This window comes from Symsagittifera roscoffensis, chromosome 2 (genome assembly GCF_963678635.1).
Source record: "Symsagittifera roscoffensis chromosome 2, txSymRosc1.1, whole genome shotgun sequence".
NCBI classification, from domain to species: Eukaryota; Metazoa; Xenacoelomorpha; order Acoela; family Convolutidae; genus Symsagittifera; species Symsagittifera roscoffensis.
In genome coordinates this window covers 21,117,312-21,144,277 of record NC_087063.1, presented here as the reverse complement: position 1 = coordinate 21,144,277, position 26,966 = coordinate 21,117,312, and the positions used below count along the sequence as shown (strand labels likewise).

The window sequence follows — 26,966 nt, the reverse complement described above, 5'->3', positions numbered from 1 at the left end:
TTACATTCACCAATTTTTGTAGCAAACACTAATCCATTGACTTTGAAAAGCAGTTGACACATTCAGGTCTTTGCCTTAATACAACAGTCTTGTTTTTCTACTTTTAAAAAAATTTACGGAACCTTTGTGCTCATAGTAATTTTTTTTCTTCAGAGCAATTTCGACTTTTTAACTAGTCATTTTTGACGGATTTTTTTATTTCTTCCAAAAAGGTTTGTTACCCAGGACGCAAATTTTTTATAAAAAAGTTTCACCCTTGGTATTTTTTTTGCAGAGTTATGAGTTTTAGAGATTGCCAATTTGCTCTGTTTGGGGCTATAAACTTCGGCCTATATATTTAGCTTTATTAATGCGCAAGCAAATATTTAATCATACTGTGAAATAGTTTCAAGTTAAATTGAAGATTGCGATTTGGGCCATTCAATACTCTGCTTTTTACGAAATATATTACTTTGCAGTTTACATAGCGGGTTATGGGGTGATTTTTTCGAAATTGTTTCGTTTTATTTAGAGTCATTTTTTTTAATGAACACTACCTCATAGACCTACAAAGCACTCGTAACATTCTTGGCTGCGCTCTGATCCAATTATCATAACAATTTTCATGACGGAATTTTTGGTTATACCATTCAAAAGGTATTGTTGTCCTCAGCTTAAATTTGATAAGGTATTTAACCTGTGATCTTTTTTCGTAAGGCTATGGGGGTTTAAAGATTGCTATTTTGGCTAATTTGGGACATTTAAAGCGCGATATATTTCGCGCTATTAATGCGTAAACGATATTTAATCCGTCTTAGAAATCGATCCAAATTGGTTCAAGGAAGCTTATATGCCATAATTGCTTTGCTAATAGGCGCAAAATCTATCACTTTGTACTTAATATGACGTGCGGGGGATGTTTTTACATAAAATCTCAAATTTTTTTTAAAATTTTTTTTAAATTTTTTTTTATTGCTTTGAAATTTTCATCTTATTAATGCTCTATAGACCTTAAAAGGCAGTCGAAACTTTCAGGGCTTCGCCCTGATACGAGCAGTCTTGTTCTTTTTCTATTGGTTTTTCTGAACAACCAACTCATTTAATGTTGTTCCGACTAATGAAATTGGGGAGGAACTTTTTTTCGTGTCTGTTTTAGTTTTTGTTCCGACTTTCGATACGAAAGTAACGGAATATTTGTGCTCGGGGTGGGTTGTTTATTCTTCAGACAAATTGCGCCATTTTTGACGCAATTGTTTTATATCATTCGAAAGCTATTGTTGTCCTGAGCTTGAATTTAAAAAGATTTTTCACCTGTGATCATTTTTCGTAAAGTTATGGGGGTTTAAAGATTGCCATTTTGGCCAATTTGGGACAATTAACGCGCGATAAGTTTCGCGCTATTAACGCGTAAGAGAGATTTAATCCATCTTAGAAATCGTTTTACTTTGGTTGAAGGAAGCTTATTTGCAATAATTGCGAAGAAAACGGAATTTTTATGCTCGGAGTCCTTTTTTTTATTCAGTCAATTTTTACGGTCGAAATGATAGTTTTAAAAAACAATTTTTTAATACTCATTGAAGATATTGACTTCATGAGTTCAAATGTAAAAAGATATTTCACCTCCGATTATTTTTTGTAAAGTTCTAGGGGTTTGAAAATTGTCAAATTTTCTTTGTTCTGGACTTAATTATGCGCGCTTTGAAGAATTTATTCATAATGCTGAGTGCGTAACGCAAATTATTTATGCAAGGCGATTATCCCGCGCAACAAAATTGTTCCAAACTGAATTGAGGCTAGCTAATTTGTCGTATTAATTTTGTACGACTCAAAATTTTACACTTCGATATTGTCCAAAAAATATAGGTTTTCAATATTTTTTTCCACAAAAACTATTCGATATAAGCTTTGCCCTGATATACGAGTTGTCTTGTTTGTTACTAGGAGCAAAATTTATCACTTTGTACATAATAGTGCGTGTGGGGGATAATTTTTACAAAAAAAATCTCAAATTTACACAAAAAAAATGGTTTTGCGTATTGCATTTAATTTTTCTAATGTTGATACTACTCCATAGACCAGCAGTCTTGTTAAAAAATTAAACTACTGACAACAATGAACTTTGAATTTCCAATGACTAAAATAAACAATTGGAACTAACTTCGTAAACCGCGATAGTAACGAAATATTTTTATCAAATAATAAGTGTTAAACACGTCAAGAAATCTCCAACAGCTCAAGAAATGAAAAATAAATGGCTTACTAAAATACAAATGAAACAAGATTGCTCGTATCAGGGCGAAGCCCTGAACGTTTCGACTGCCTTTTAATGTCTATGAAACAGTAATAACATGAAAAAATTAAATGTAATAAAACGATTTTTTTTAACATTAGATTTTTTGTGAAATTCAGCGCTTCATACGGCATATAAAGTACAAAGTGAGAGATTTTGCTTCAACTAACAAATCAACTGTCGCAAATAAGCTTTCTTCAACCAATTTGGAACGATTTCTAAGAAGACGGAATAAATCTCCGCTTACGCGTTGATAGCGAAATAAATCGCGCGTTCATTGTGCCAAATTGGCCGAAATTGCATTCTTTAAACCCTCATATTTTTAAGAAAATTAATCACATATAAAACATTATTTCAAATTTAAGCTCAGGGCAACAATAAATTTCGGAACAATGCGAGGTTCGAATAATTTACTGAAAACTTTTCATCTCGTATTTTGAACTTTTTAAGTAGCGCATTCAAAAGGCTGGTGTAGTCTGACATTATTTGATAGTTTTTTGTCACAAATTGTGATTTGATTTGTTGTAGGAGGCGTTACTAACTTTACACTTTTTGTGCGAGGATTTTTGGCTGTGGCTAAATTTTAAAACACGGCGCCGGGGCAGTACAACAGTGCCGAAGTACAACAGTGCCGAAAATGAAAAAGAGTTCAACAGTGCCGAAAATTGATGATTTTAGGCACTGTTGAACAATAAATTTCGGCACTGTTGTGATGCCCTTAGAGGGGCGTTGAACAGTGCCGAAGTGCAAGAGTGCCGAAACTAAAATTATTCTTCAACAGTGCCGAAAATTATCAATTTTCGTCACTGTTGAACACTTTTTCATTTTCGGCACTGTTGCACTTCGGCACTGTTGAACGCCCCCGCGGCGCCACCCATGTTTAAATACAAGCAGCTGCATTAATCACCGTATCACCGCTCTTTTGTGTGAGGAATAAGAAGTTGATCTGATTAATTAGTAATTCTGACCTTTAATTATGCAATCCCTTCTGACGTCACAAAATACTGCATGAAAGATATCAAAAAGCCAAGTTCGAATTCAAGTTAAACTGGATATCAATCAAAACTGGTTGTATAGCAACTTAATGGTTGAAACATTAACAATCTAATCTGTTCAGTATTTTTCGCGAAAAAATTATGTTCCCATTAAAATTTCAAAGCCGGATTTTTGACGGAGCAGAGGTTGTTTGAAATATTTAATGATATATATTTTTTAATTAGATGAAAGAACTTTTTTGAAACTGGCATGGCTATTTATTGAACCTGTCTCGCTATTTTTACAGACAGACATTTTAAAGAGCAAAGGGGCCTATTATTGTAATCCATCGCCAATCTGACTATTGGATCAAGTCTACCGTTACATGTATCATGCGAAATGGCTGGATCCGATGCGCCGAAAAAAATTGTTTATACAACCAATTATATATGTCTTACTGAAGATATTTTCACTCGTCAACTTCCTTGTAGGTTTTTAACCGTTGCAGTTTTTGCAGTTGCTCTAGAAGTAAGCGGTAATTTGAGGAGAGATAAAAAAAATTTTTGGATATCAAATAACGGTCGTCTCTGTCAGTACCACAGTAATCGTACAGAGAAGTTGTTTTTTCTTTGACTTGACCAATGAAACGAACGAACAATTTCTTCTCAAATTGTTCCCTGCATCCAATTAGTGCTGAAGTTTTCTTATATAGTTGATGAAACTATTTAAGTCATCAAAATGTAAGCCCTAGCTGTATTTTAGTAGTTGCAGAAAAACGAGGCTCTTTTCAACTTTCCTCTCCCACAGTTCAATTTTTTTTCATAGTTGTCTTACATGATATTTTGGCGAAATGCGCGGAATTGAGACACAAAGCAAGGAGAATAAATTGTTCACACTAATTTCATTACATTATGACAAAGTAAATTTTTTTTCTTCAAAAACTCAAATGTCGGAGGAGGAGTCGAAAAGAGCCAAAAACTACAATAAGATGAAGAAAATACTCGTTTCATCGGCTCGAAAGCAAAAGCTGCAGATTTTTTGACCCATAAATGTTGCTCAAACTTATGATTATAATATTTTTTTTTCTATTTCAGCATGGACCGGCGAAGTTGATTCAGATGATTTACATAGACAACATGAAGCTCAAATTGAACTCAAGCTCAGTGGCTAATCTCTCTGAAAACATGGCAGCGACCTCGGTAAACACGTACTCATTTACACACAAACTCGGCAACTAAACTTATTTGATCTTTTTTTTTCATACATAATCTCTTCTTTGTTAACAGGAGTTTTTTAATCTCAAAAACTTCAATTCAATTTTGGTAGAGTATTATCAGTTAATAATTAGAATAAATTCTACTAAATGTTTTTATGTATACCCAAGTTTTGGATATGTAAAGGATAAACGGTTGTTTTCAAAGCACCTAAGAACATTCAATAATAACAGGGATCTTTTAAATCTGCAACATAAGTGTTAAGTTCTATAACTGTTTCATCATTCCAGAGCTATTTCGGAAAATCATTGTAATAATACAAAAACAGAAGAAAAAAAAATTTAAACCTCAGCCAGAATTACTGAATTATTAATTACTAAAGCAGCACTGATTTTCATTGCTGGAGCATTTCGGGCAAACAAAAGCGCTTCCTCATTGCCTCAAGTTAAATTCATTTCCAAAAGAATAAATTTCTCTGTGAATACCAAAATTTTGGATATTTAAACGGTTAAAATTTTCGAAATATAATTGTAGCTGCTCGTACAAAATGTTTGGATTTTTTAGCCTCAAAATTAAGTGTTTCCTTATTGCTGCAGCATTATTTAAAAAGAATTAATTATGTCCAAAACTATCAATTCTTTTTTTGTGAACTCCCAATTTTCCGAAAGGGTTATGATTTTTTAAAACTAATTAATTGGAGGCGTTCAGTACAAAGAGGAATTTTTCAAACTTCAAATTTAATTTGTTTATTAATAACATCTTTACTATAACACTCGATCGTTATTTTGTAATTATCCAATTTTCCGATTTTAAAAAGATTTTATGATTTTTCTTCAAAATATTTCAATTTTAAAAATACGATTGATTTTCAAACAGGAATTTTTTTAACTTCAAATTTAGTTTGTTAAAATCAATATCCTTCCTATAACAATCGATCGTTAATTTTGTAATTATCCACTTTTCCGATTTTAAAAAGATTTTATGATTTTTCATCTAAGTCTTTCAATTTTGAAAATACAATTGATTTTTTCCAAAAAGGTGCCATTAGAGGTATATTGTGTTCCAGGATCTGAGGAATATCTTTTTCGCGTGGATCTGGGTCATCTGCTATGGACTCGTCTTCTGCATCATGAGCACTTCTTCAGTCGTCGTGAGTTGAAATTTTAGCTCATCAGACACATTTAATTGTTTTGATGTAATCAGTTTTTTAAGTTATCTTCTACAACCAAATCTGTTTGAAAAAATTCAATTCACATACATGCAAAATTTCATAACAACTTTAACTATATCCCCCCCCCCCTCGGGTACCTAGTAACGAATATCCCCTATAAAGAAATAAATCAATGGTTAAGCATATCAGAATTTTATACCTAGTAGCGGATCTTCCCCTTCTGCCAAAGGTGTATATAGTGAAAACGATCCCAATTGGACAACCAGCTCGAAAACTTTTATTTGTTACTAATTCACAATGAGGTCAAATAGAAAAAAGCTCAGATTCTTTTTCTTTTGCTCCCAAACATCCTCCTTGTTTTCCAAGTTTCATTGAACATTTTTTCTTGACTCAATTGTGGACCACAAGATGGCTATCTCTGGTAGCAACTTTTTGTATCGAAAAATTATGTCGAAAATTAAAGTTGGTTTTGTGAATTTCATATCAAAACTTTTCTTCGCTCTAGACTAGGCAGAAAAATCCTTGGTTTCTTTTGCCCAAATGATGATGCTTCTCTAGTATATTTTTAAAATATTTATAGCTAAAATCAAATCATCGGTGTAGAAAACGAATTTCTTAATGTATCAACTGTTCATATTTGAGGATTCAGTCTCAGAATTTTAATTATTTGGGCAAATACGTGTCTTTATCACTTATGGGAAAGTTTCGTCTTTACTTCCTCATTTTGGAAGGAAGTAAACCAGTTGGAAAAATCACCTCATTTCCACTCGAGTGCGGCTCCACATCCGTATACCCGCCTTCTATTCTCGCTATTAGAAAAAAACAGTGACATTCAATACTAGTTATGATTACGTCTCAAATGGCATAATTCCCAAATGGCATAAATTTCATGCAACAGTTGCATTAAAAAAATCGAAAAACTTTTTCGTGAACCATGTGAAAAAATAAGTCAAACTGTCAATTCAAATATTGATTGACATTTTATCTTGAAAAAATTGTAGAAACTTTTATCAAAAGCGAAAAGCATAATTGCGGCTTTTGATAAGTTTCTTGTGGCCAATTTTTACGACAAAATTGTCGCTTAGCGTTTGCTTGGAAGAAATTGATTCCATGTCTTGACAAAACGTTAGACTTAGAAATTGATAGAAAACGATTGAATTACAACGAAAACTTGAAATTTATGCCATTTTATCACTGATTCATATACCTTAAAAGGCAGACAGAACATTCAGGGATTCGCACTGATACGAGCAGTCTTGTCTGTATTTGGATTAAATGCGCTTCAAATATCCTATCATTGTGGTGCAGTGTATGTAGAGTTGCAGATTTTTGCAAACTAATTGCTAATTCGAAAAATTTGATGGTATTTCACGCCGTTTGAATTACCTTCCTTACATGTATTTGGAGCTAATCGTATTGTGAGATTCAACTTGATTGTTTAATTTGATAAAATCGGGCACTTGGTTTGATCAATTCATCGGGCACTTAAAAATTTTACTCAAGTTAGACTAAAAACCGTGGTAATGATGTATCATTTCTTTTTGAATGGCTCGAGACTAAATCAAGGGATATACAAGACTGCTCTATTTCACTATGAAACTGACATAAACAATTTCATGAATATTCAAAATTAATTACTGGATGTGTACCAGTTGCTACAAGGTGGTTTCAGGGGGCACTTGAAACTTCTTAAAGTTTTCAACAAAATCCGTTTATTTTTGATTGGCTCAACTGGTGTCTGCTCAAAAATTGTCGGCCTTCGTAATTGTCGGCCTCGTTATTTTTTGTTCCTTCGTTCATTTGAATTTTAAATGTCTTGCTTGGCTTGCTTGCCTAGAATTTCTGTTTGATAAAATCAGGTAGTATGAAAGTTTAAGTGATAAGGTTTATTTTTTTGAGACGCTTCGGAAATTTTTATCACATTTTGCAAAAAAAGTAGTTTCGTTTCTCAAGCCTTTCAATGATTTTCCATAAAAAGGCTGCCTACATTCTTTCGTGCAAAATTGTTTGGTCTTTTTTTGCTTTACTCCTTCGTCTTTCGTCTACTGCCTTCGAAAAAATATGTGGGGGGAATATTTGACCAATAATTTTGATTTTTTTTGTTTTCTCAAAATTAACCTACGAAATCTGAGATTTTTTGTTTTAAAAAAAAGAACGGATTTCAAAAAGCTTATTATGGATGAACTTCTTATGCATAAGTGTCTACGATTCTCGGAAATGTCAAATTTATGATTTGTTGACCGGTTTTTGGACTGTTCTCGGTATCCTGCCAAATCTGATATCATAGGTTTAATCGACACAACAGGTTGTTGGAATCTTACGATTATAATTTGCTACGCCGAATTTTTTCTTAGAAAAAACTTATGGCCTTCAACTAAATTAAGGTTTTAAAACTTTGACCGTTTCTTCGGAATTTTTTTTTACTCTACTCGAAAGTTACCGTTCCATTTCTCAGGTTAAGTTTTTAATCGAGAAACGTGACTTTGGGAATCCTCTACTTTACCGGCCGCAACTTGCTTTTAGCAGAAAAAAGTTACGGATTTTGGAAAGTTATGGTTTTTAACGTTGGCCGTTTTTTATAAACTTATTGAATTTACTTTAAATCTACCCATTCAAAACTGAGATGAAAATTTCAATCGAAAGAAGCGGTTGAGCAACTTTTTCCGGCGGAAGTGGCTACTTGTTGTGACGAAATGGTCTGAAATTGTTTTGATATTTAAGAGTTTGACTTTATTCTCAAATTAAGTCTAAACTATTCGATCAAGTTCATTTCACAAAAAATTTTTTGAGGCAGGGGCGGATCTAGGATTTTCTCGAGGGAGGGGGGGGGGGGCGGATTTAAAAAAAATTTTTAGGTCGACCAAATTAATTTTCTGAGCTCTCCCAAAGCACTACAAAGGCCCTGTTTTGACCAAAAATTTTACCAAAAAGTCGCGTTTTTTCGGCGCGCGCTCCCCTTCAAAATTAGTATATATTGGCGCCGAAAAATGGATATCTCAAAATAGTACTAAGGGGGGACCCTTTGGGTCGGCAGGGGGTCGAATCCCTGAGAGAGGAAGGCCTCAAGATAACAATGTCTTTCAGATGAACTTCCGTCAAAAATTTAAATAGTAGAAAAGTGACTGAATAAAAAAACCATCCCAGGCATAAATATTCCGCAAAAAAATTGATACTCGTTGCATTCAGCTTCGGACTTATTGGAGGCTGACATGATGATTGAATCAATCAATTTAATATAATTGGATTTTTGAAATTAAAATTCAGCTTCATTCAAATTGACGCCTCTTGTCTTTGAACGAAACTCCCTCGAGCCACCCAAAGGCTATTTTTAAACAGAAAATATTATACAAGGTCCGAAAAATTTTATACGCTCTACGCTCTCTGATCTATTATTGTAAAGAAAAGTCCAGCTTGGCCTATTTATAGGCCATGCCATGGGTAGTTAAGGCTGAAAGCGTGAAAAGAAAAATCCGTAGGAAGACTTTTTTTCCTTCTTGCTCAAAAATAGAAACAAGTTCCAACTGGAAAAGTCTCCAGCTGATTGAAGCGTAATAATTAGTTTAATTAGTATGGTGAAATCGGGCAGTTTCTTTCATTGTGAACTCTGTAGTTTTCCCCATGGGACTGCGATTCAATAGTTCGTTATTTCCTTTCTCTTTTTAAAATCATGACAGTTGACAAGTCTTATTGCTTATTGCTGAGAGAAGATTTTTTTTGTAAAATTCAAATTCAATGAGAATTTACATATAGTTACCATATTTCAGGTCAAAATCACAAAGTTAATGTTTCTTGCTAAGCGGCTCGCATGCATTTAGGCTGGTCTCTCTACAAGAATGTTCGTATATCAGGGCAAAATCCTGCATGTTCCGACTGCCCCTGAATCAGCATCGAATTTTGTTGGAGAAGCAAGTATCGAGAACTATAAACTTTGAAACATATAAAACATCAGGTGTAAAATTTTCAGTAGTACGAAATTTATATGACCGATTAGCTCGACTCATATTTGGAACGATTTTGTTACGCAAAGTAATTCACCGCGCATAAATAATTTGCGTTTGGTTTTCATCTTTTTTAAATAAAATCTTCCTAGCGCGCATAAATTAGTCCAGAGCATGGCCAAATGGGCAATTTTAAACCCCAGAACTTCACTAAAAATAATGAATGTAAAATATCTTACGTTTGAGCTCCGAGAGTGTGTATCATCAAAATGGTATAAAGATATTGGTAAGAACTATGGTTTCGATGGCCAACAATGGTTTCGATCGCCAACTTTTTAATAAAATCTTCCTTGCGCGCATAAATTAGTCCGGAGCATGGCCAAATGGGCAATTTTAAACCCCAGAACTTCACTAAAAGTATTGAATGTAAAATATCTTTCGTTTGAACTCCGAGAGTGGGTATCTTCAAAATGGTATAAAAGATATTGGTAAGAACTATGGTTTCGATCGCCAACAACAATTGACAGCGTAAAAATCACCCCAAGCATAAAATTTCCGCATTCCTTTGAAAGCCGCAACAATAATTGTTGACGGCTCAACTGTTGATTTCTTTCAAATTTCATTATTTAAAATGTTTGTTAAATGGAAAGCTCAAAAAGTAAAACAGAAAAAGACCAAAAACCAATTGATAATTCAAGCTTCAGTGTCATTTAAAAAAACTCCTTAAAATCTGTTTTCAAGTTGGGAGAGCGTTAAATTAAACAATTAAATTAAAATCCAGTACTGGTGCCAAAGTAACCGTTACAAGACTGCTCCTATCAGGGCAAAGCCTTGAATGGTCCGATGTTCCTTTAACTGATCTTGAGTAGTTTTTGGTAAATGGTATATTGACAGCCTACGAACGTTAAGCTGATGAAATCAAAATTTAAGTGTTCAAATCGAAGTCAGTCATATATGAACTATTAAGACCAACAAGACTGCTCGTGTATCACGGCGAACCCTGAAGTTTCCGACTGCACTTTAAGGCCAATAAAAAATTGGTTGAATAGTTGACAAAATAATAGAAAAAATATAAATTTATTTCATTTTATCCCTCACATGCTATTTAAGATACAAATGGCGTGTTTCGCGTCTAGTATTAATCTAGAAGAACTAAATATCTGACCTCAAATCAATTTGGAACGCATTAATTTGCCGCTGACAAGTGTTATAAGAACACATTACAAGAGCAAATTAATGAGCAATTTTCAAATCCCTGTATCTTAACGAAAAATTATCGTAGGTATTTTTTTTAAATTGAGCTCTTGACAACAATATCTTTCAGATGGTTTAAATAAATTCCGTCAAAAATGCTAAATTAAGAAAATGAGTAGATAAAAAACCACCTCGAGAATAAATTTCCGCTCTTTTTTCAAAAATCGAAACGGTGGCGTTCAGCAGTGCCAAAGTACAACAGTGCCGAAAAAGGCAAAAAAAAATTTCAGAATTATTTAAACGCATTTTCTTAAGAGCTGGAAAATACTGACGCTAATTAACAAAGAAAATCACTCCAACTTTGGCGCCAAAATGTCTGCAATTACAAATTAAACATTTTTTTCGCGCCAAAACGTCCAAATTTCTAATTTTGTTACTTAAAATCTTAAAGTTCCCCTTAAGATTATAAACGATCGCCGTTTAATTTTTGATTGCCGCACTTAAAATGTTGAAGTTTGTTCAAATTTTTGGCACCGTTGAACGAAGATTTTATTTTCCGCGCTGTTGAACTTTTTTTTGACACTGTTGAACTATTTTTTTGGCACTGTTGTACTTCGGCAATGTTGTACTGCCCCGTCAGATCAATTAGCTTGTCTCAGATCAAATTGGAATGATTTTGTAATGCATCTATAACAATTTGATAATTCGCCACGCATAAATATTTTGTGTTAAACTTTCGGTATTAAAGAATAAAATGAGCTAGCTTAGTTTCAGGGTTAGCTTATAGTCAGGTTGTTATTCTGTGTGCACGCGTCCGGTGGGATCGAGGGAAGATTTAGGGATCGATATCCCGAAGTGAGCAAATGTTCTTTTGGCAATTTCTGAATGAAAAAATCAACGCAAGCATTTATTTTCCTGTTTTTTTTCGAAAATCTGAACAAAAAGACTACTCGTACCAAGACCAAACCCTGATTTTTTGAATGTCTTTAGTATGTTATCGACTTGTTTTCGGTAAGAGAAAAATAAGATAAAACGAAAGAGTTGTTGGTTGAAAAATAAGGTAAAGCTATAATTAAATTACTTGTTTTTTGTTCACCCTCAGCCTATATTATGTTGTATGCGTTACAGTTTGAGTATTTTGGGGAGTTTTTGGGACCAAAATCAGCCTGCCGCAATTCAGTTTGAAATGATTTTGAGTATGAATTAATTGTTGGAACTTCAATAACTCGCATTTACGTTTTGAGCATCATGAATATACTCTTGAAAACACGCATATTCCGAGTTGGTAGAATTAGCACTTTTCTCACCCCTAGAGCATACAAAAAGCCATCGCAGTAAAATATATTTAAATATTTGAACTCAAGGAAATGATAATTTCATTTAGGTATGAAAATTTTATTTTTAAAACTATAATTTTAGTATCCGAAATTGATCTGATGTAAAATAACCACCCCGAAATAGTCCGTTAGTTTTTGCAAAAATCAGAATAGTTTTTTTTAAGTGTGATACAAAAATTATCCCATTTGTCGTCAAAAGTTGGAATGGTATAACTCATTCACGTTCTGCCAACCATTTGTTTTTGTGTCCAGTCAAGCTTGAAAAGTAGATGGACGCGATTTGTTTTTGCCCTAAAAAATTGATGACATAGCGTTATCATCTTTGTCCCGACCCCCTCCCTCAAGGGTGAGGTAGAAATATGACGCTGGTTGTTTTTTTTAAAAATCGTTTTTGTTTAGTTTGAAGAAAGTTTGAGTGGTAGTGTTTCAAAGTCCTTTCCGTTTTTCAGACCAAATTTGATGAGAACTTGCAATTATAATTTATTTCTACTACATTTTCTAATAGTTCAGCTCCTCGCTCTTACACCTTTTCACCGATGTCATTCGTCCTTTAACAAAAACAACAACTGAATATTTAGAAACAAAAAGATATACCTTAATTTTGAAATATTTTTCAATTTAAAAAAAATCTTCATTTATCGACCTAGTTCATTGTGATTGAAAAATTCTGTATTACTTGCGCAGCCACCGGCTATCATTGTCTACTGTTAAACTTCAATTTTTTATCCAGCTGTTGAGGCCGGCTGCGTCTGGCTCGGGCATTCCGGAGTTGATTGGGTACCTGAACGGGACAGTGGTGAGGCAGATCTTCAACATTCGCACCCTCATTGTCAAGTTCTTCTCCAATGTGTGTGCTGTCGGCAGTGGACTCCCAGTGGGGCCTGAGGGACCCATGATCCACATGGGGTATGGACACTGTTCACTAGTTTATTCATTTGTTATCAGAAACACGAATTTCATCGACCGTTTTGATGACACAATCAAATGTTTCAAACCAAATTATTAATATAACATAATATAACAAAAAATGTAATTGATCGCAAAAAAGTATGTGAGTACCAAAATAAAAGCTCGGAAAAAGACGTGAAGGTGAGTAAAACGGATAAGTAACCAATTTTAGTTGAAAATGATTGGATACAATTTGAAACAAGCACTCAAGAAGAGAGATAAAAATGAATATTCCATAAAAATCAATGAAAAAGAATTGACGCTTTTATATTTATCTTTTGAGTATTTGGTTTATTTCAAACATAACTTAGTATTGGGTTGGATAATCGGTGGAATGTATGCCTGGGAAGAAATGAATTTCATCGACCTATATGATGACACAATCAAATGTTTCAACTTTGCAGAAAATTTTTTCCTGTATTCGGTTTTTGTGGTCAGTTTTTTTTTTGATCAGCTGCAGTATAAGTTGAATTGGCCTATTTAAAAAAGCCTGGTCAATATAAGATCCAATTAAACATGTGAACAAAATAAGCCAAAAAATTGTTGGAAGTTTTGAATTTTTTTTGTCCTAATTTTGACTTAATGGCGAAAAGTCAGTGCTTGTTCTTGAGCAAACGAACTCTATTGCAGCACAATGGGTCATAGCTAGCCTTAATGAAAATTGTTTTGTGTGTCTGTTTCAGAAGCTGTGTGGGTGCTGGCATCTGCACGAAGTTCCCATTCTTCACCCGTTTTCGCAACCCGGAAGACAAGTGAGGAGACGCTTACTATTGAACTCAATAAAACTGTTTGTGACAATCATATGAAGCTTATCAAATCGAACATGTTTTCATTTAAATGTTAAATTAAATGATTAGTTGTTTGTTTTTAACACTGGTGTTTTCAGGCGAAACTTCATAACAGCGGGGGCTGCGGCAGGAGTATCTGCTGCCTTTGGCGCACCAGTTGGGGGTCTACTATTCGCCATGGAAGAAGTATCCTCTTTCTGGAACCTGAAGCTATCTTGGCAGGTAAGGAACAAATTTGACAATCATCGTCCGCTTAACAATCATCGATAGACGTTCTGTATTTACATACCAGAAAAAAAAACATCGTAGTTTTGTTCTTTTATTATGTTGTTAGGGTAATAACTTGAGATTATCACCTTAAGTAGACGATCGTTAGCTACTTTTCCATGAGTGTGAAATAAAAAGCTTCTTCACAAAAACAAGCGCTGGATTGATCGCCGCAAATATCTGATTGATGCCCGCCTTTAAGTAATTGTTTCTAGTGACAATTGTAAGTTTTTTTTTATAGTTCTACGGTACGTTAATACAAATAATTGGAGCTTAAGACCTTACCCTAAAGTTCAGATACCATTACCATGTCCATGAATGAGTAATTATTTTCCTGGTGGCCATATGTTTCTAAATTAACTTAACGCCTCTCCTTTTTTGTAGACGTTTTTCTGCTGTATGGTGTCTACATTCACAGTGGACCTGTTCAACTCCGCATTCGACGGATTCTCATATCGGGGCGACTTCGGCCTCTTCAAACCCGAGAAATACATCCTCTTCCAGGTATATACATTGTCACAAGCAATCATGGCATATAGACAATATTATTCATTTTTTTTTTATTTTCCATGATTGCTTGGAGCTTTTTTTTCCAACGAAAAACTTACAGCAGATTTCACCTTATGTTGTTCGCACTGTGTTCAAAATTTAACAGAAAAATCAACAGAATTTTTTTTTCAAATCAATAATCAAGAAATTAAGAACCTAAGAGCTAAATTTCGATGGAAAATCTGAAAATGTGACTTAAGCATAATTTTATTTGTTGGCATCTAATGGTGTAGGAACTTTTCCTTTTGCTATTGTTGTTCCGACCATTGAAAATGTGGAGGAACTTTGTATTCGTGTGCTTTAGCTTTTTCGTTTTCCATGCAAAATCAGGTACCATCAGTAGCGTGCCGAGGGGAAAGGGGCGACCGCCCCCCCCCCCCCCCCCGCTTAATTCAGGTCGCCAAATTTTCCAAAGGGTCTCCCTTTGGTATAACTTTACTACATCCAATTTTTGGCTGACCAACCTCAAAAATTTTCTAAAGGCGCCTTCGGTGCCAATATAACTAATTTTGAGGGGGCAGCGCGCGCCTAAAAAACCTCAATTTTTTGGTCAGAATTTTCCAAAAGTGCCTAAAAACGCTTTTTTTGGCCTGTTTTTTTTAAATTTTGCCTGTGGCGCAGAATATTTGGTCAAAATTGGGTCTTAATAGTGATTTAGGAGAGCTCAGAAGATCAATTTTGTCGACCTAAAAAAAAGGTCGACAAACTTTTCGATAGTTTTTCGAAAAAAAGCCCCCCCCCCCCCTAGAAAAATTTTTGCGCACGCCACTGGGTCAGGGGCGGATCTAGGATTTTCTCGAGGGGGGGGGGGGCGGATTTTCAAAAAAGTTTCGAAAATTTTGTCGACCTTTTTTTTAAGGTCGACGGAATTGATTTTTGAGCTCTCCCTAAGCATGATTTAGTCCCTTTTTTGGCAAAATTTTCTGCGCCGCAGGCAAAAATTTGAAAAAACAGTCCAAAAAAAGGCGTTTTTAGGCACTTTTTGGAAAATTTTGACCAAAAAATTGCGTTTTCTCTGCGCGCGCTCAAAAATAGAATATATTGGCGCCTTTAGAAAAATTTTAGGGTCGGTTGGCCAAAAATGGATTTCTTAAAAAGTACAAAAGGGGGGACCCTTTGGGTCGGCAGGGGGTCGAATCCCAGAGGGAAGGGGGCGTCCGCCAACCCCCCCCCCCCCCCCCCCCTAAATCCGCCCCTGCACTGGGTACCATAAAAAATCATCGGAATGGGTCGAGTAAAATATCATTTTAAAGCCCTTTTAGTCGTGATTTGACCTTAAAAATTTTTCTAAAAATTGTCCCAGTATTGAGAAAAACTGGCTTCAAATTTTTTATTTTTAGTCTAAGTTCGAACGAATAAAGTGAGCGAGCTGGCTTACAATGGCTTATTTATGCTTAATTTAAGCCACGATAACTTAGTGTTGCTCAAGTAAAGTTAGCTTTTGAAGTGTTCTTAGCGCGGTTCTGGTAATCAAATACTTCTAAAAATTCAAATCCTTTCTGCAAAAAAAAAATTTTTTTTTAAATTTTAGAAGATTTTTTTTGTTTTTGTAGCCATTTTTTTTTAACAAAAACTGTTGTTCAGTTGGCCTATTTTAGTACGACTGTCGAATATGCCTAAGTTATAGTTTTGTAATTAGATCCTTTTATTACACGACGCAGAAAAACGACACTAATTTGGAGAAAAAAAAACGTATTTTTTTCAAGACTATGGTCGGAACATTCTGTGCTACTTGCATAGTGACTGGTAATCGTTGTTTTGTTTTATATTTAACTAGATCAACAAGGCCATTGCTGTGAACATCCTGCTGTTCATCCCGACGGTGCTGCTTGGTCTGATAGGCGGACTGCTGGGGGCGGGATTTAACCTGCTCCACCTAAAAATCATTCGACTGCGGAGGAAGTTCATCTTCAGACAACAGTCCGAATGGGCCAAGAAGTTCCTCCGCATGGTAGAACCCTGCATCATACTAGTGAGTATGGCGATTGTGGTCAAATGAACTAAGTTAACCCCTCCCCCTAAAGCGACTTAGATTTTATAGCCAATAAAAGTTTTGGAAGTACAAAATCATGGTTATGAAGTCGTTGGAAGGAATCCTTGGAAGGTTTTTCTTGGTTCCCAAAACCGAGTAAAGTTTAAACTTTTTCTAATTGTGTTGTTTAGATAATAACTTGCACAGTGGCTGTTTTCTTGCCTCTCTTCTTCAGCTGTACAAAGCTCACATGCTATCAGAATCTAGAGGACGACGGGTGAGTCTCTAATCTAAGCAACCTTCTATAACCTGATTCAACTGAACTTGAATTGAATTAAGTTCACATTTTTGTTCACACCATTTGGCTTATTCAGCTGTGAAAGTGAAGTGGCATGATGAAAGATCACTGATCCTTGTTGATGTCATTTGTCCCACATTTTAAAGTCCCCGTTTGAATTGGATGCTCGGCTTGGTTGAAATAAACAATCATCTATACCTTTTACCAAAATGAATACTAAGGGGATGAAAACTAAGCTGCAACATAATGAGGCTCTTTTCAAATCCTACCAGGGCACGTGAGGCGCTAACTAGTCGGAAGCGACAATTGATCAGAAACGACCTCCCGGTTTTTTTAGACTAGCAAAAGCAAGTGTCTAATAACCGGGTACTATTCTTTTTTTTCCCGTCAACTTTTCTTACAAGAAGTTTAACTTGCTTCATTAATGAACCTTAACTGGATGTTACGCGGTTGCTTTTGAACTCTAAGGTCTGGGGGTTCTAAGGTCTGGGGGTACCTTGTTTTATTCAGTATGTTCAGTATGTTCAGTACGGCCTTCGAAAGAGACTGTGGAGGGAATATTCAACCCATATTGTTGGATTTTTTGTTTCTTCCAAAACAAACCTCCCAAAACTGAGATTTTGGGTTCATTGGATAGAACGGGTTGTGAGAAACTCCCCTGAAATGATGATCCTCGAAAGTCAAATTTTTGATTTTTGACTGATTCTTAAAACTTTTTGACTTTACTCAATAATTACTCTCCGAAATCTAAACTTTTGGGTTTAATCGAAATAACATTTGTAGTAAGCTTCCTTGTATAATCGACTACACCCAATGTTTTTATACAAAAATATATCGTCCTCAAAAAGTTAATTTTTCAATTGAATATATATAAAAATTCTGATAAACTAACTCACAAATCTCTCGGAAAAGTCAAATTTTTGATATATTAACCGTTTTTTGGATTTTTTTTTGATTTTTTCGTTTTCTGATTTTTTGATTATGATTAAGTATCCTGCCAATTCTGATATCAGAGGTTTGTTCTATACAACATTTTGTTGAAAACTGACCCGCATAAGCGGCCGCTCCCATTTTGTCCTTAGAAAAAACTTATGGTCTTCAAAATCTTTGAAAATTTGACATTTTTTTTGGAAACTACACATGTTGACTTTACTCGAAAACTACCCTGCCTTCTTTAGTTAAGAGTTTACTCGAAAAACCCAAACTTGGCAATCGTCTCTGCTAAAACGGCGTTGTCCTACTGTTTGCAGAAAAAATTCTGGATTTCGGAAACTCACGTTTTTGAACTTTTGACCGTTTTTCAAAACTTTTTTTAATTTTACTTGAAAATTACCCTAACGAATCCAAGACGAAGGGACGAAGGGTTCAATCGAAAGAACCGCTTGCGCATATTTTTCCTGTAGCAGCTGCGTTTCGTTATTTTTTATTTAAACAAAGGTCATGTCGTTGCAAAAATATACTTATTTTATTAGAAATAACAAAGGTTTTGGGCAAAGTCCAATTTTTGAAATCACTCATTTCATTCCGCATCAGTATAACAAAATCAAAAAGATCACACAGGTACTTCCATATTAAGCTGCGTCCCTAGTCTTTTGTCAAGACATACGAAATTTTGGTTTACTTAGTTTTTTGCAATATTTTTCATTTTGCTACCTATTTTTTTGTTTGTGTTGCATGTCAAACGATGCGAAGCTCTGCTTTGCATCTGTATTTGAAAATGCAACGATTCGCACGAAGCAAAAATTCGTGCCATGAGATATTTAATTTTTTTATTGGGTACGAGAGGATTGAAGGATAAAGGATAACAGATAAAGGATTGAAGGATAACAGCTTTCAAGATTCTTAGTGGCGCGCTACTCATCGTCGCTTTTTTTGTCAAATACTACCGCGTTTGTCGCGTTCGACCAGTTGTCGCTTTCGACGAAATGTTATTTGCCCCAGGGCATAATCTAAGGGATGAAAAATGAGCTACAACATTTTGAGACTCTTTTCCAGTTTTCCAACACCTCGAAAATTTTTTAAATAAAGTTGTCTAAAAGTTTTTAGACTGAAATCTGGATGTGAATATGTAGCTATTTGTTCTTTCTGACACGTTTTGTTTTGTTAGGCTTTCATAAATCGAATTTCAGAGAAAATCAAAAGAGGGATTGGAAAAGAGCCCAATTTGAAGTTAGACAAAAACGATCATCTTAGCTCTGATTATAATCCTGAGCTTTCTGAAAAATTAACCTAAGTTGCATTCGAAACTTTAGCAGGGGAACTCCTTCTATCATGAACACATCGTAAGTATTGCATAACTCGGCTCATAGTTACCTAACACAAACAGGAAGGAGTATAAACTTTAATGATCATCGACCAACCATTTTAGATGCGTTCTAGAAGTCCGGTTTTATGTGCGTTTTGTGCCATTTGTGTTTGCAAGGCAATTTACTATTAGGCTACCTCATTTTCGATAAGGAAAATAAACTGATTCAGGAATGCCTTTATTGGAGAAAAGAGCCAAACACAAATATTAGTCGAAATGAAAAAAAAATTGGTTTGAATAAAATCTGACAACCCAATATAAACAAGAAACTGAAAAAAAAAAATCTTTTTTTTTGGAATTTTCATCAACTTTTAGAAATCGAAAATTATCTCATAGATGTCAAAGGGCAGTCGGATAGGGGCAATTCTGGTTGGGTCAAAATATCACTTTTAAAAAACGAAGGGCATGTTTGCTAAAGTGTAACTAAGTGCTGCTGGCGCATATGGCATGAAATTGCAGCTCTTCTATAAATAAATTACCAGAAACATTTCTTTCATTAATACTGTTGTTTTATTCTTTTTTCAAAGCCTATATCTAAAATAAGTACAAATACAGTGTCTCCAAATAAATCGAATGAAATCACGGATTGTCGTGCTAGTTGTAAAGGTCACCATTCTAATTATGCTTTGAATTAAAGTTAAGTAAAACTAATTACATCAACGAAAGCAACATAAGCATTTTCAAGGAGATAAATTGGTTATCAAAAACATCAAATAACTCGTTGCGAAAAAGTTTTTTTTTTGAAAACATGAATAGTTTGACGTTAGCTGTTGAGCTCTTATATAGTTTTTATAGAAATCATAAAATAAATTAATTTTTCCTGATAAAGGTTTCACTTCTTAAAGTTAATAATTTTGTTTCATAGAAAAGCAGCTAACAAAAACTGTTTGACAGGACAAAATTTAGACATATTAGCGTTTGTATTATAAATTGCAAAAAATTTTATCAAGTAGAATTAATTATAATTAAAGAATACGTAGAACTAGTTGAAAAGTGCAATCTGCCAAATCAAACAAATTTTGCTTGCTGAAGTGAGTTTTCAGTTAAAATTGAGAAAAAGATGTCACAAAAAATAGCTTTTGCATGCTAAATTTTTCTGAAATAGCTTTTGCATTAGCTCGAACTGTCTGTTAACACTTTTTGCAACTAAAAGTGATAATTTAAAAAAGTTCGAGTAATTAAAACTATTTGAAATCGACAAAGCGAATAATTAAAAAAACGCATGCAAAACCATTTTTTCAGACAAAACTGATATCTTATGGTCGTCTAAAACGCCAAAATTGCACGCAATATTTTTCATTTTAAGCAACTTGCTCTTTTCAATTTCTTCTGCCTATCCAAACTTTTTGCATTATTTAATTTTTCAAAAACTCAATATTCATATGTTTTATTTCGTGGTGTGTTGCAGACCAAATTTGTGCCACCGAAGAATTCCGGAGGTAGTGAAAGACAGAGAGAAGGACGCCATCTGGCCGTGTAGCAAGGTGCGAGATGTGATCCACAAGGAGTCCGAGTTTGTAGTCCACACCAACAACACGATCAATGAAGGTAACTGCGTGTGAATAAACCAGCCAAAAGTTACCTCAATCGGGTCCAGGCTCCGCCATGCATGCAGTCCGCCCAAGATTGGATCGAAATCAGCGAAAAATCGCCCAAAAAAGACGGAAAAAAAGTTGTCTCATAAATTGCCATTAAATGAGCGGAAGTTTCCGAAATTACTGCTTTTTTGCTCCTTGACTACACTCGGGCCTAAGAAAAACATAGACATTGAGCGAAAAGAATTTTGAAAGTTCTGCTTTTTTTTATCCCTATGCATGAACTGTTTCCTGTTTTCTATACAAAATAGGCTCAAAACTTGCAAGGCATGGATATTTTTCCGTCTCAAGCAAACTCCACTCAAAAATATGAAGGAATGTGCGGATCTACTTTACAATCTCCCCAATATGGTCTTTGCTCAATAGATTTGACCTTTAAATAAAAAATTAGGTCTGCTGGTTTAATCTAGTGCCTGAAATTTTTGGTACGGATTTGCATTACCAGATAGCCAAAACAAAATTTGTTCCTAGATAGCCGAAAATTAAATGAAGCTTACAGACAAGGTTGGGCCTGGTTGTTGCTATTGTAGCTAAATCGATCTCTGCCTTGAATTGTTGATTGAAAAACAGAGATTGACAATGTTTGAGAGATACAAGCAGAGAGAGAGAGAGAGAGAGAGAGAGAGAGAGAGTGAGGGAACTTTCGTTTATATTGGCTTGGTTGATTGGGTCGTCTTGTATAATCTATCACTTCAGTCCCCCTCCCGCCTCCCCCCGGTTCTCTAGTGGAATAAGAAGAACTGATTGAAACTGCATGCCCGGTTCATGCGTGGAGTTTTTAATTAGTTGGGGGAACCGAGAAAATCTTCCGTGATGTGAGATTACGTGATAAGCTGCAGATGTTTGACAGCTTCTTCAGGGTTCTCCCACAAGCTTTCGATGGTATGGGAGGTAGGATGTAAATGGGAATTGAATAACTGTTTGGTGGTAAGTGGTCCTATGAAACAGCTTGCGCAGACTTAACAGCATTGTTGTTCAGTCTATGATGATAACAAGTTAAATAAGTTGAGTACCCTGATCGAAGTTGCGAGAGTAAGCATCTGGTTCTCAGGTCGATTTTGCTTTCATTTGCTAATTTTAGTGGTGGTTTTATAAGTATATTAGACATTTTTTAAAAAACTTATGTGCTTCTAATTTGTGAGATTTTTTTTAAATTTCCACAGATTTATTCATGGTTAGAGATGCTCTCCTGGTTTTCGGTGAGCAGGTGTTCAATGTCAGGCTTGAATTTATGTTCGAAGGAGTGTCTGGCGTTCCGATTGAATAATGTTAAGTTGATGGTGTGCTGTTGGCTTTATTATCTTGAGATCTGTTGGCTTTATTTTCTGTTAGCTTTGAGAGCTGTTATCTGTTGGCTTTATTATCTGTTAGCTTTGAGGGCATTTCACTGTAAGTTCGGACCGGAAAAATATTTGTTTCGTCGTATAAATCTGTGATATCAATCGTTTTTAGCACTTTGTTTTAATCTAGTTGAAGGCGCTGCAATTGATGCAACTTTGTTTCGTGATCCAAATTTTTCTATGAGCGTTTTTTGGACCGGCCAAAGTTTTCTTTTATCTGCAAATTTATAATGAACATTGTTTCTCTCGTGGAGTTTTTCGCAGGTCTTATTACAATGATCAAAAAGAATGATTTGGTTGGCTCCAATGTAACTCCAAGAAGTTTTCGGGTTCGAATTGCAAGTTACATTCGGTTCAAGGGAAAACAGTTCCAGGTTTAAAAGATAAATGTGGTGATTTGTCCTTTGACAGCGAATAATTTCTGATTTTAAGCCAGTTGTTGAAGCTGTTTAGATATCGAATCATAACTTCTGTTAAAATATTGATATTGGGACCAGGTGTTGTGAGTGTTATTTCATCTGCGTGTCTAGAGTATTTTTTGTTATCGTTAATGTAGCTACAGATGCAAAAATGTCATCAACATACATACATATGCAGACTATATAACCCTAACAACTACTTGCTTCAACATTCATAATTTAACAGAAGCAAGCATTAGGACATGTTCAGCCTAAGCCATGTTACAGCTTGGGGCTGCCCTGAACTCTAATTACCAAGCAGTCATTGTTCGTATCAAGTCAATTTTGCTTAATTTTTGATTTTTCGGAACGAATTTTTTTTGGCTATCCGGGTTTCGAAGAAAAATTAAATTATTAATTACAAACACGTAAAGAAAAAACAACAAACACAAATTTTCCTTTTTTTCCTACAATTTCTAGTTTTTATAACTTAAAGACATAGTGAGACCTTTTGGATATAATTTTCAATTCTAAAAACGTACAAAATCCAAAAAGTGTTCCTGATCGGTTTTGAACAAAAAGTTCAACGTAAAATATTTAGTTGGACTTTAAGTAGGATTTCAAAATAACTCGGCTCAACAGACATTAGTATGGAAGTTGTATGGTAACTCAGCCTCAGTTATCGCCATTAAAATAGAAGTTTGGAAAAAACATCGAAGAAAAAAATCTTTCATGAATTAAGAAGAAAATTCAAACTAAGGAGAGAGCAAATTTTGACCTTCGACGTTCGTATTAATCGAAACTCTAAGCGTTAAAAACTAAAGGAAAGCTTTGAAAACTTCATGAAGTCGAAGCATTTAAAATTTTTGAAAAACTTTGAAGATTCTTTTTATCTACTATAAACGATCATTCAAAATTTTAATCTTGTTTTTGTTCCGTATTTCGAAGAAATTGAGAAATATATAATCCAGATTTTTTATTTTCAGACCGATTTCACGAAAATTGGCAGTGTATTGGTATCAATTCGGAAGTTTTTGGGTTGCTTAGCGAGTTTGCTTGCTCTAGATCAAAATGCGGATTGCATCGCTGCTCGAATAATACTTTTTTTTTGTTTCAAAAGGCAAAATTTTCAAGCTAAGCAAGTTAAACGCCCTCATAATTGTTCCAAATTGAATTGAGGCCATCTATATTTGGTCATTTTAATTCTCCTCAATTGTTAGCTCTCTTATTTGTTATTGGTAGTGCAAATATAATAGTTTATTGGTTTTATTTTGTGCAAAAACTCTCCGAGACCCCCTAACAGGCAGTCAGAACAATCAGGGTGTTTCCCTCATATACGAGCCATCTTTTTTCAATTTTTGGCTCTTTTGAACAAAACAAAACTCGGCACCATGAACTAAAATGTTTTTTCTTGGCACTCTTATTCAATTTTTTGTTTCAGCTTTGTTGTAATTCGGCACTGTCGAATGAAATGTTCAGTATTCCAAGTTTTTTATTTTTACAACTCAGATGCAGTGATGTCCATTTAGAAAAACAGCTCACATTTGTTTAATTTTTTGTTTAAGTTTCAACCTGTTTAAAAGTGGAATTATGAGCCCAATCAATTTAAATGATTTTTTTTTATTTTAATTCAAATCGAATGATTTAAATTGAAACCAAAAAAAATCAATTGCTCGGGCGGTATTTGATCCGATGCCAAATATCACAGTTTATTATTGTCAATTATTTTCATTTTTTCACAGTTCCGAGGAAAAAGCAAACAATCTAAGTTTTCACGACAAAATATAAAGTTTTGCTGCAAACAAATTTGCCCAAAAAATCTTTCGATTTATTTTTTCAAAATTGAGGGAAGTATCCAAAAATTGCCGAAAAACTGCCAAAAAAACAGATTTAAGAAAAATTTAAATTGCTAAAGACAAATTTGAATTGTTTTAGAAAAATTTAAATTGATGCCAAAATTAAAAAAAAATTTATTTTTGAACAATTTCAATTTGTCCTTTTTTTAATGGACATCACTGCTCAGATTTCATCAAATTTAGAGTACTGGTGTATCGCGTATGGAAACTGTTAAATTATTCCATGAATTCTTTTTGCTTGCTTTTACTAAAATCGATTCAAATTGACGCCGTATTTTTTGGCGCCATTTAATTTCTATCACGCTCCTTTTTCAAGCAAAACCGTAGGAACGGTTCTGTAGCAGTAAGTAGACAACCGCGTATTCATACTCGTCAATAAGTAGACAAATACTATATTTACCAATTGGATTTGAGACAAGAAAGCAAAAGTTGGAAATAAATAATTAATAATTTTGTATTTCTAAAGTTCGCTTGCTCATCTAGATTCTGAATGGTAAATATAGTATTGGTTTACTTACTGACGAGTATGAATGCGTGGTTGTCTGCTCACAGGCCTCACTCCGTAAGAACTAACGGCGACACCATTTATGCAATTAGTGAAACTGGAAATTTAATGCTGCTTTTGTTCTGTCTGTTAAAGCGACATTCAATCCCAGATAATCTCATCCCAATTCTACCGGGGAGTTTTAACTTAAATGAAGGGCCCCAAGCTATGGTTTTATACACCCCCGTTCAATTTAACTCTCTGCCTATAAATGCTTTTGATCGCCACAATTTATCGCCATTTTGAAAGCCCGAAAACATATGCCTAAGGGGTTAAAAGAACACTTTTTGACCTGTAAAAAATTATGTACGATATTCATCAAAAATTGAACCGACTAACTTGTCCTGCAATTATTTGTATAAGTTAAGAGATCGTCGATAATGAAATGCATAATAATGTCTGAAATTCTAATGAAGAGTCTGTGTTGTTTCTTTTTTTTTCTCCCCCCCCCCATTCCCGCGAGTACTTAGGATACCTGTACGTAGTTAACACCTAGTAAACATCCTCCCCCCTCCCTCCAATACACCAAAATAAAATCCTCTACCCTAGAAAGGTTGTTAGCTTGGTCCGGTACTTGCGGCATGTTTATTAGTACTTGGAACTTAGTTTCATTAATATGAAATCATGCGCTGGATTCTTAAACGATTGTGCAATTGCGTACTTTTTAAGGTTCAAAAAGCAGAAGGTAGCAAGTTTTGGTATTTAGATACAAATTTTGAGAAGTATCAGTCCTGGTAACTTGCCTTTTACGAGGCAATGATTGTCTAACAAAAATCGGAAAAAAAATTCTTTTTAAATTTTTTTGATACGGATATAAGAAAAATTCAATCAATCAGTTGACTGCATGCTAATTATACGTTTTGTGAAATGTTTTAATTCTGTCTCACACAAATATTATAACGAAAATAACGAACTTTTAAATTTTGGCAAAAATTTTCAAAGATGATTTTTTTTTTAAATTTGAATTTTTAAATTACCAGACTTTGATCAAGACATACAAAAACATGTCATACAAAAGAAAGAGAAACTTTAAGCGTTTTTGAAAAAAGTTATGAAGAGAAAAGGAAAAAAAGCCAATATTATTATATCCAGGACTACGTTATACACACAAAAAATTAAATTTTGCATGCAAAATTTATTTTTTTCAAAAAATGTTTGTTTGAATACGAAAATCAATTTGCGGTTGAAAAAAAAAACAAAAAAAATTTTGGGGGCAAATTCAAAAAAACTTAAAAAAATTTTGTCGTCGCCATCAAAAAAATGCTAGTCATACAATTTCCATATATGGAAATTGTATGACTAGTGTTTTTTTTTCAGAAAACAAAATTTAAAAAAGTCAAAGTTTTCAGTTATAGCAGTCCAAACAACTCTTAAATGTTTTGCCAGCAGTTGAATCAATTGTTCAAAGCTTTTTTTTCACAATTTTTTTTAAATGCTCATCATACAATTTCCATATATGGAAATTGTATGATTAGCATTTTTTTCATACCATTTTTTTCCTTTTTTTTAAAAAGAAATTTTTTTTAAATGCTTATCATACAATTTCCATATATGGAAATTGTATGATTAGCATTTTTTTCATACCATTTTTTTCCTTTTTTTAAAAAAGAGATACCAATTTCGATACCAAAACAACTATAAAATACCTTTGAAATTCGATTAAATTCATTTTGCAAAAATGTATGAAACATTTGGGCATTTTTGTGATTTCCGACAAACTATAATATCACCGACCTAAAAAGAACGATAGGTCCAAAAATGGCCTTCCTGGCTTTATGTTGATTTGAAATATATCTGATAAAGGTAACAGTTATTTTAAAAACTATGCGGTATGAAAAAGAATAATTTCAACGTTTCATCGCTCTGTGAAAATATGATGTGTTAAATAACGTTAATTAAAAAACAAGTGTAGTGAACAAAAAATAAAATTGAATTTCAAAATAGTTCGCATAATTTTGTTCCGTAATTTCCGTTGCCCTCTAGTTTCAATTTTCTGTTTAGGGATTTA

At 34.2% G+C, this 26,966-nt stretch overlaps 1 protein-coding gene across 7 annotated transcripts in view; it reads left to right on the top strand.

The window, feature by feature from the left end:
- The window catches only part of LOC134838902 (chloride channel protein D-like), an 83,054-nt gene that overhangs the window by 39,674 nt on the left and 16,414 nt on the right, over window positions 1-26,966 (top strand). For 5 of the 7 annotated variants that reach the window (XM_063854206.1, XM_063854207.1, XM_063854209.1 and 2 more), the window contains exons 5-14: window positions 4,339-4,443; window positions 5,525-5,608; window positions 12,829-13,004; window positions 13,730-13,798; window positions 13,933-14,056; window positions 14,486-14,605; window positions 16,428-16,622; window positions 16,814-16,899; window positions 19,173-19,202; window positions 20,634-20,773. In XM_063854206.1, the coding sequence (XP_063710276.1) occupies window positions 4,339-4,443; window positions 5,525-5,608; window positions 12,829-13,004; window positions 13,730-13,798; window positions 13,933-14,056; window positions 14,486-14,605; window positions 16,428-16,622; window positions 16,814-16,899; window positions 19,173-19,202; window positions 20,634-20,773 (1,129 nt within the window). The remainder of the gene's footprint in view (window positions 1-4,338; window positions 4,444-5,524; window positions 5,609-12,828; window positions 13,005-13,729; window positions 13,799-13,932; window positions 14,057-14,485; window positions 14,606-16,427; window positions 16,623-16,813; window positions 16,900-19,172; window positions 19,203-20,633; window positions 20,774-26,966) is intronic. The other 2 variants (XM_063854212.1, XM_063854213.1) reach the window with 2 other exon arrangements.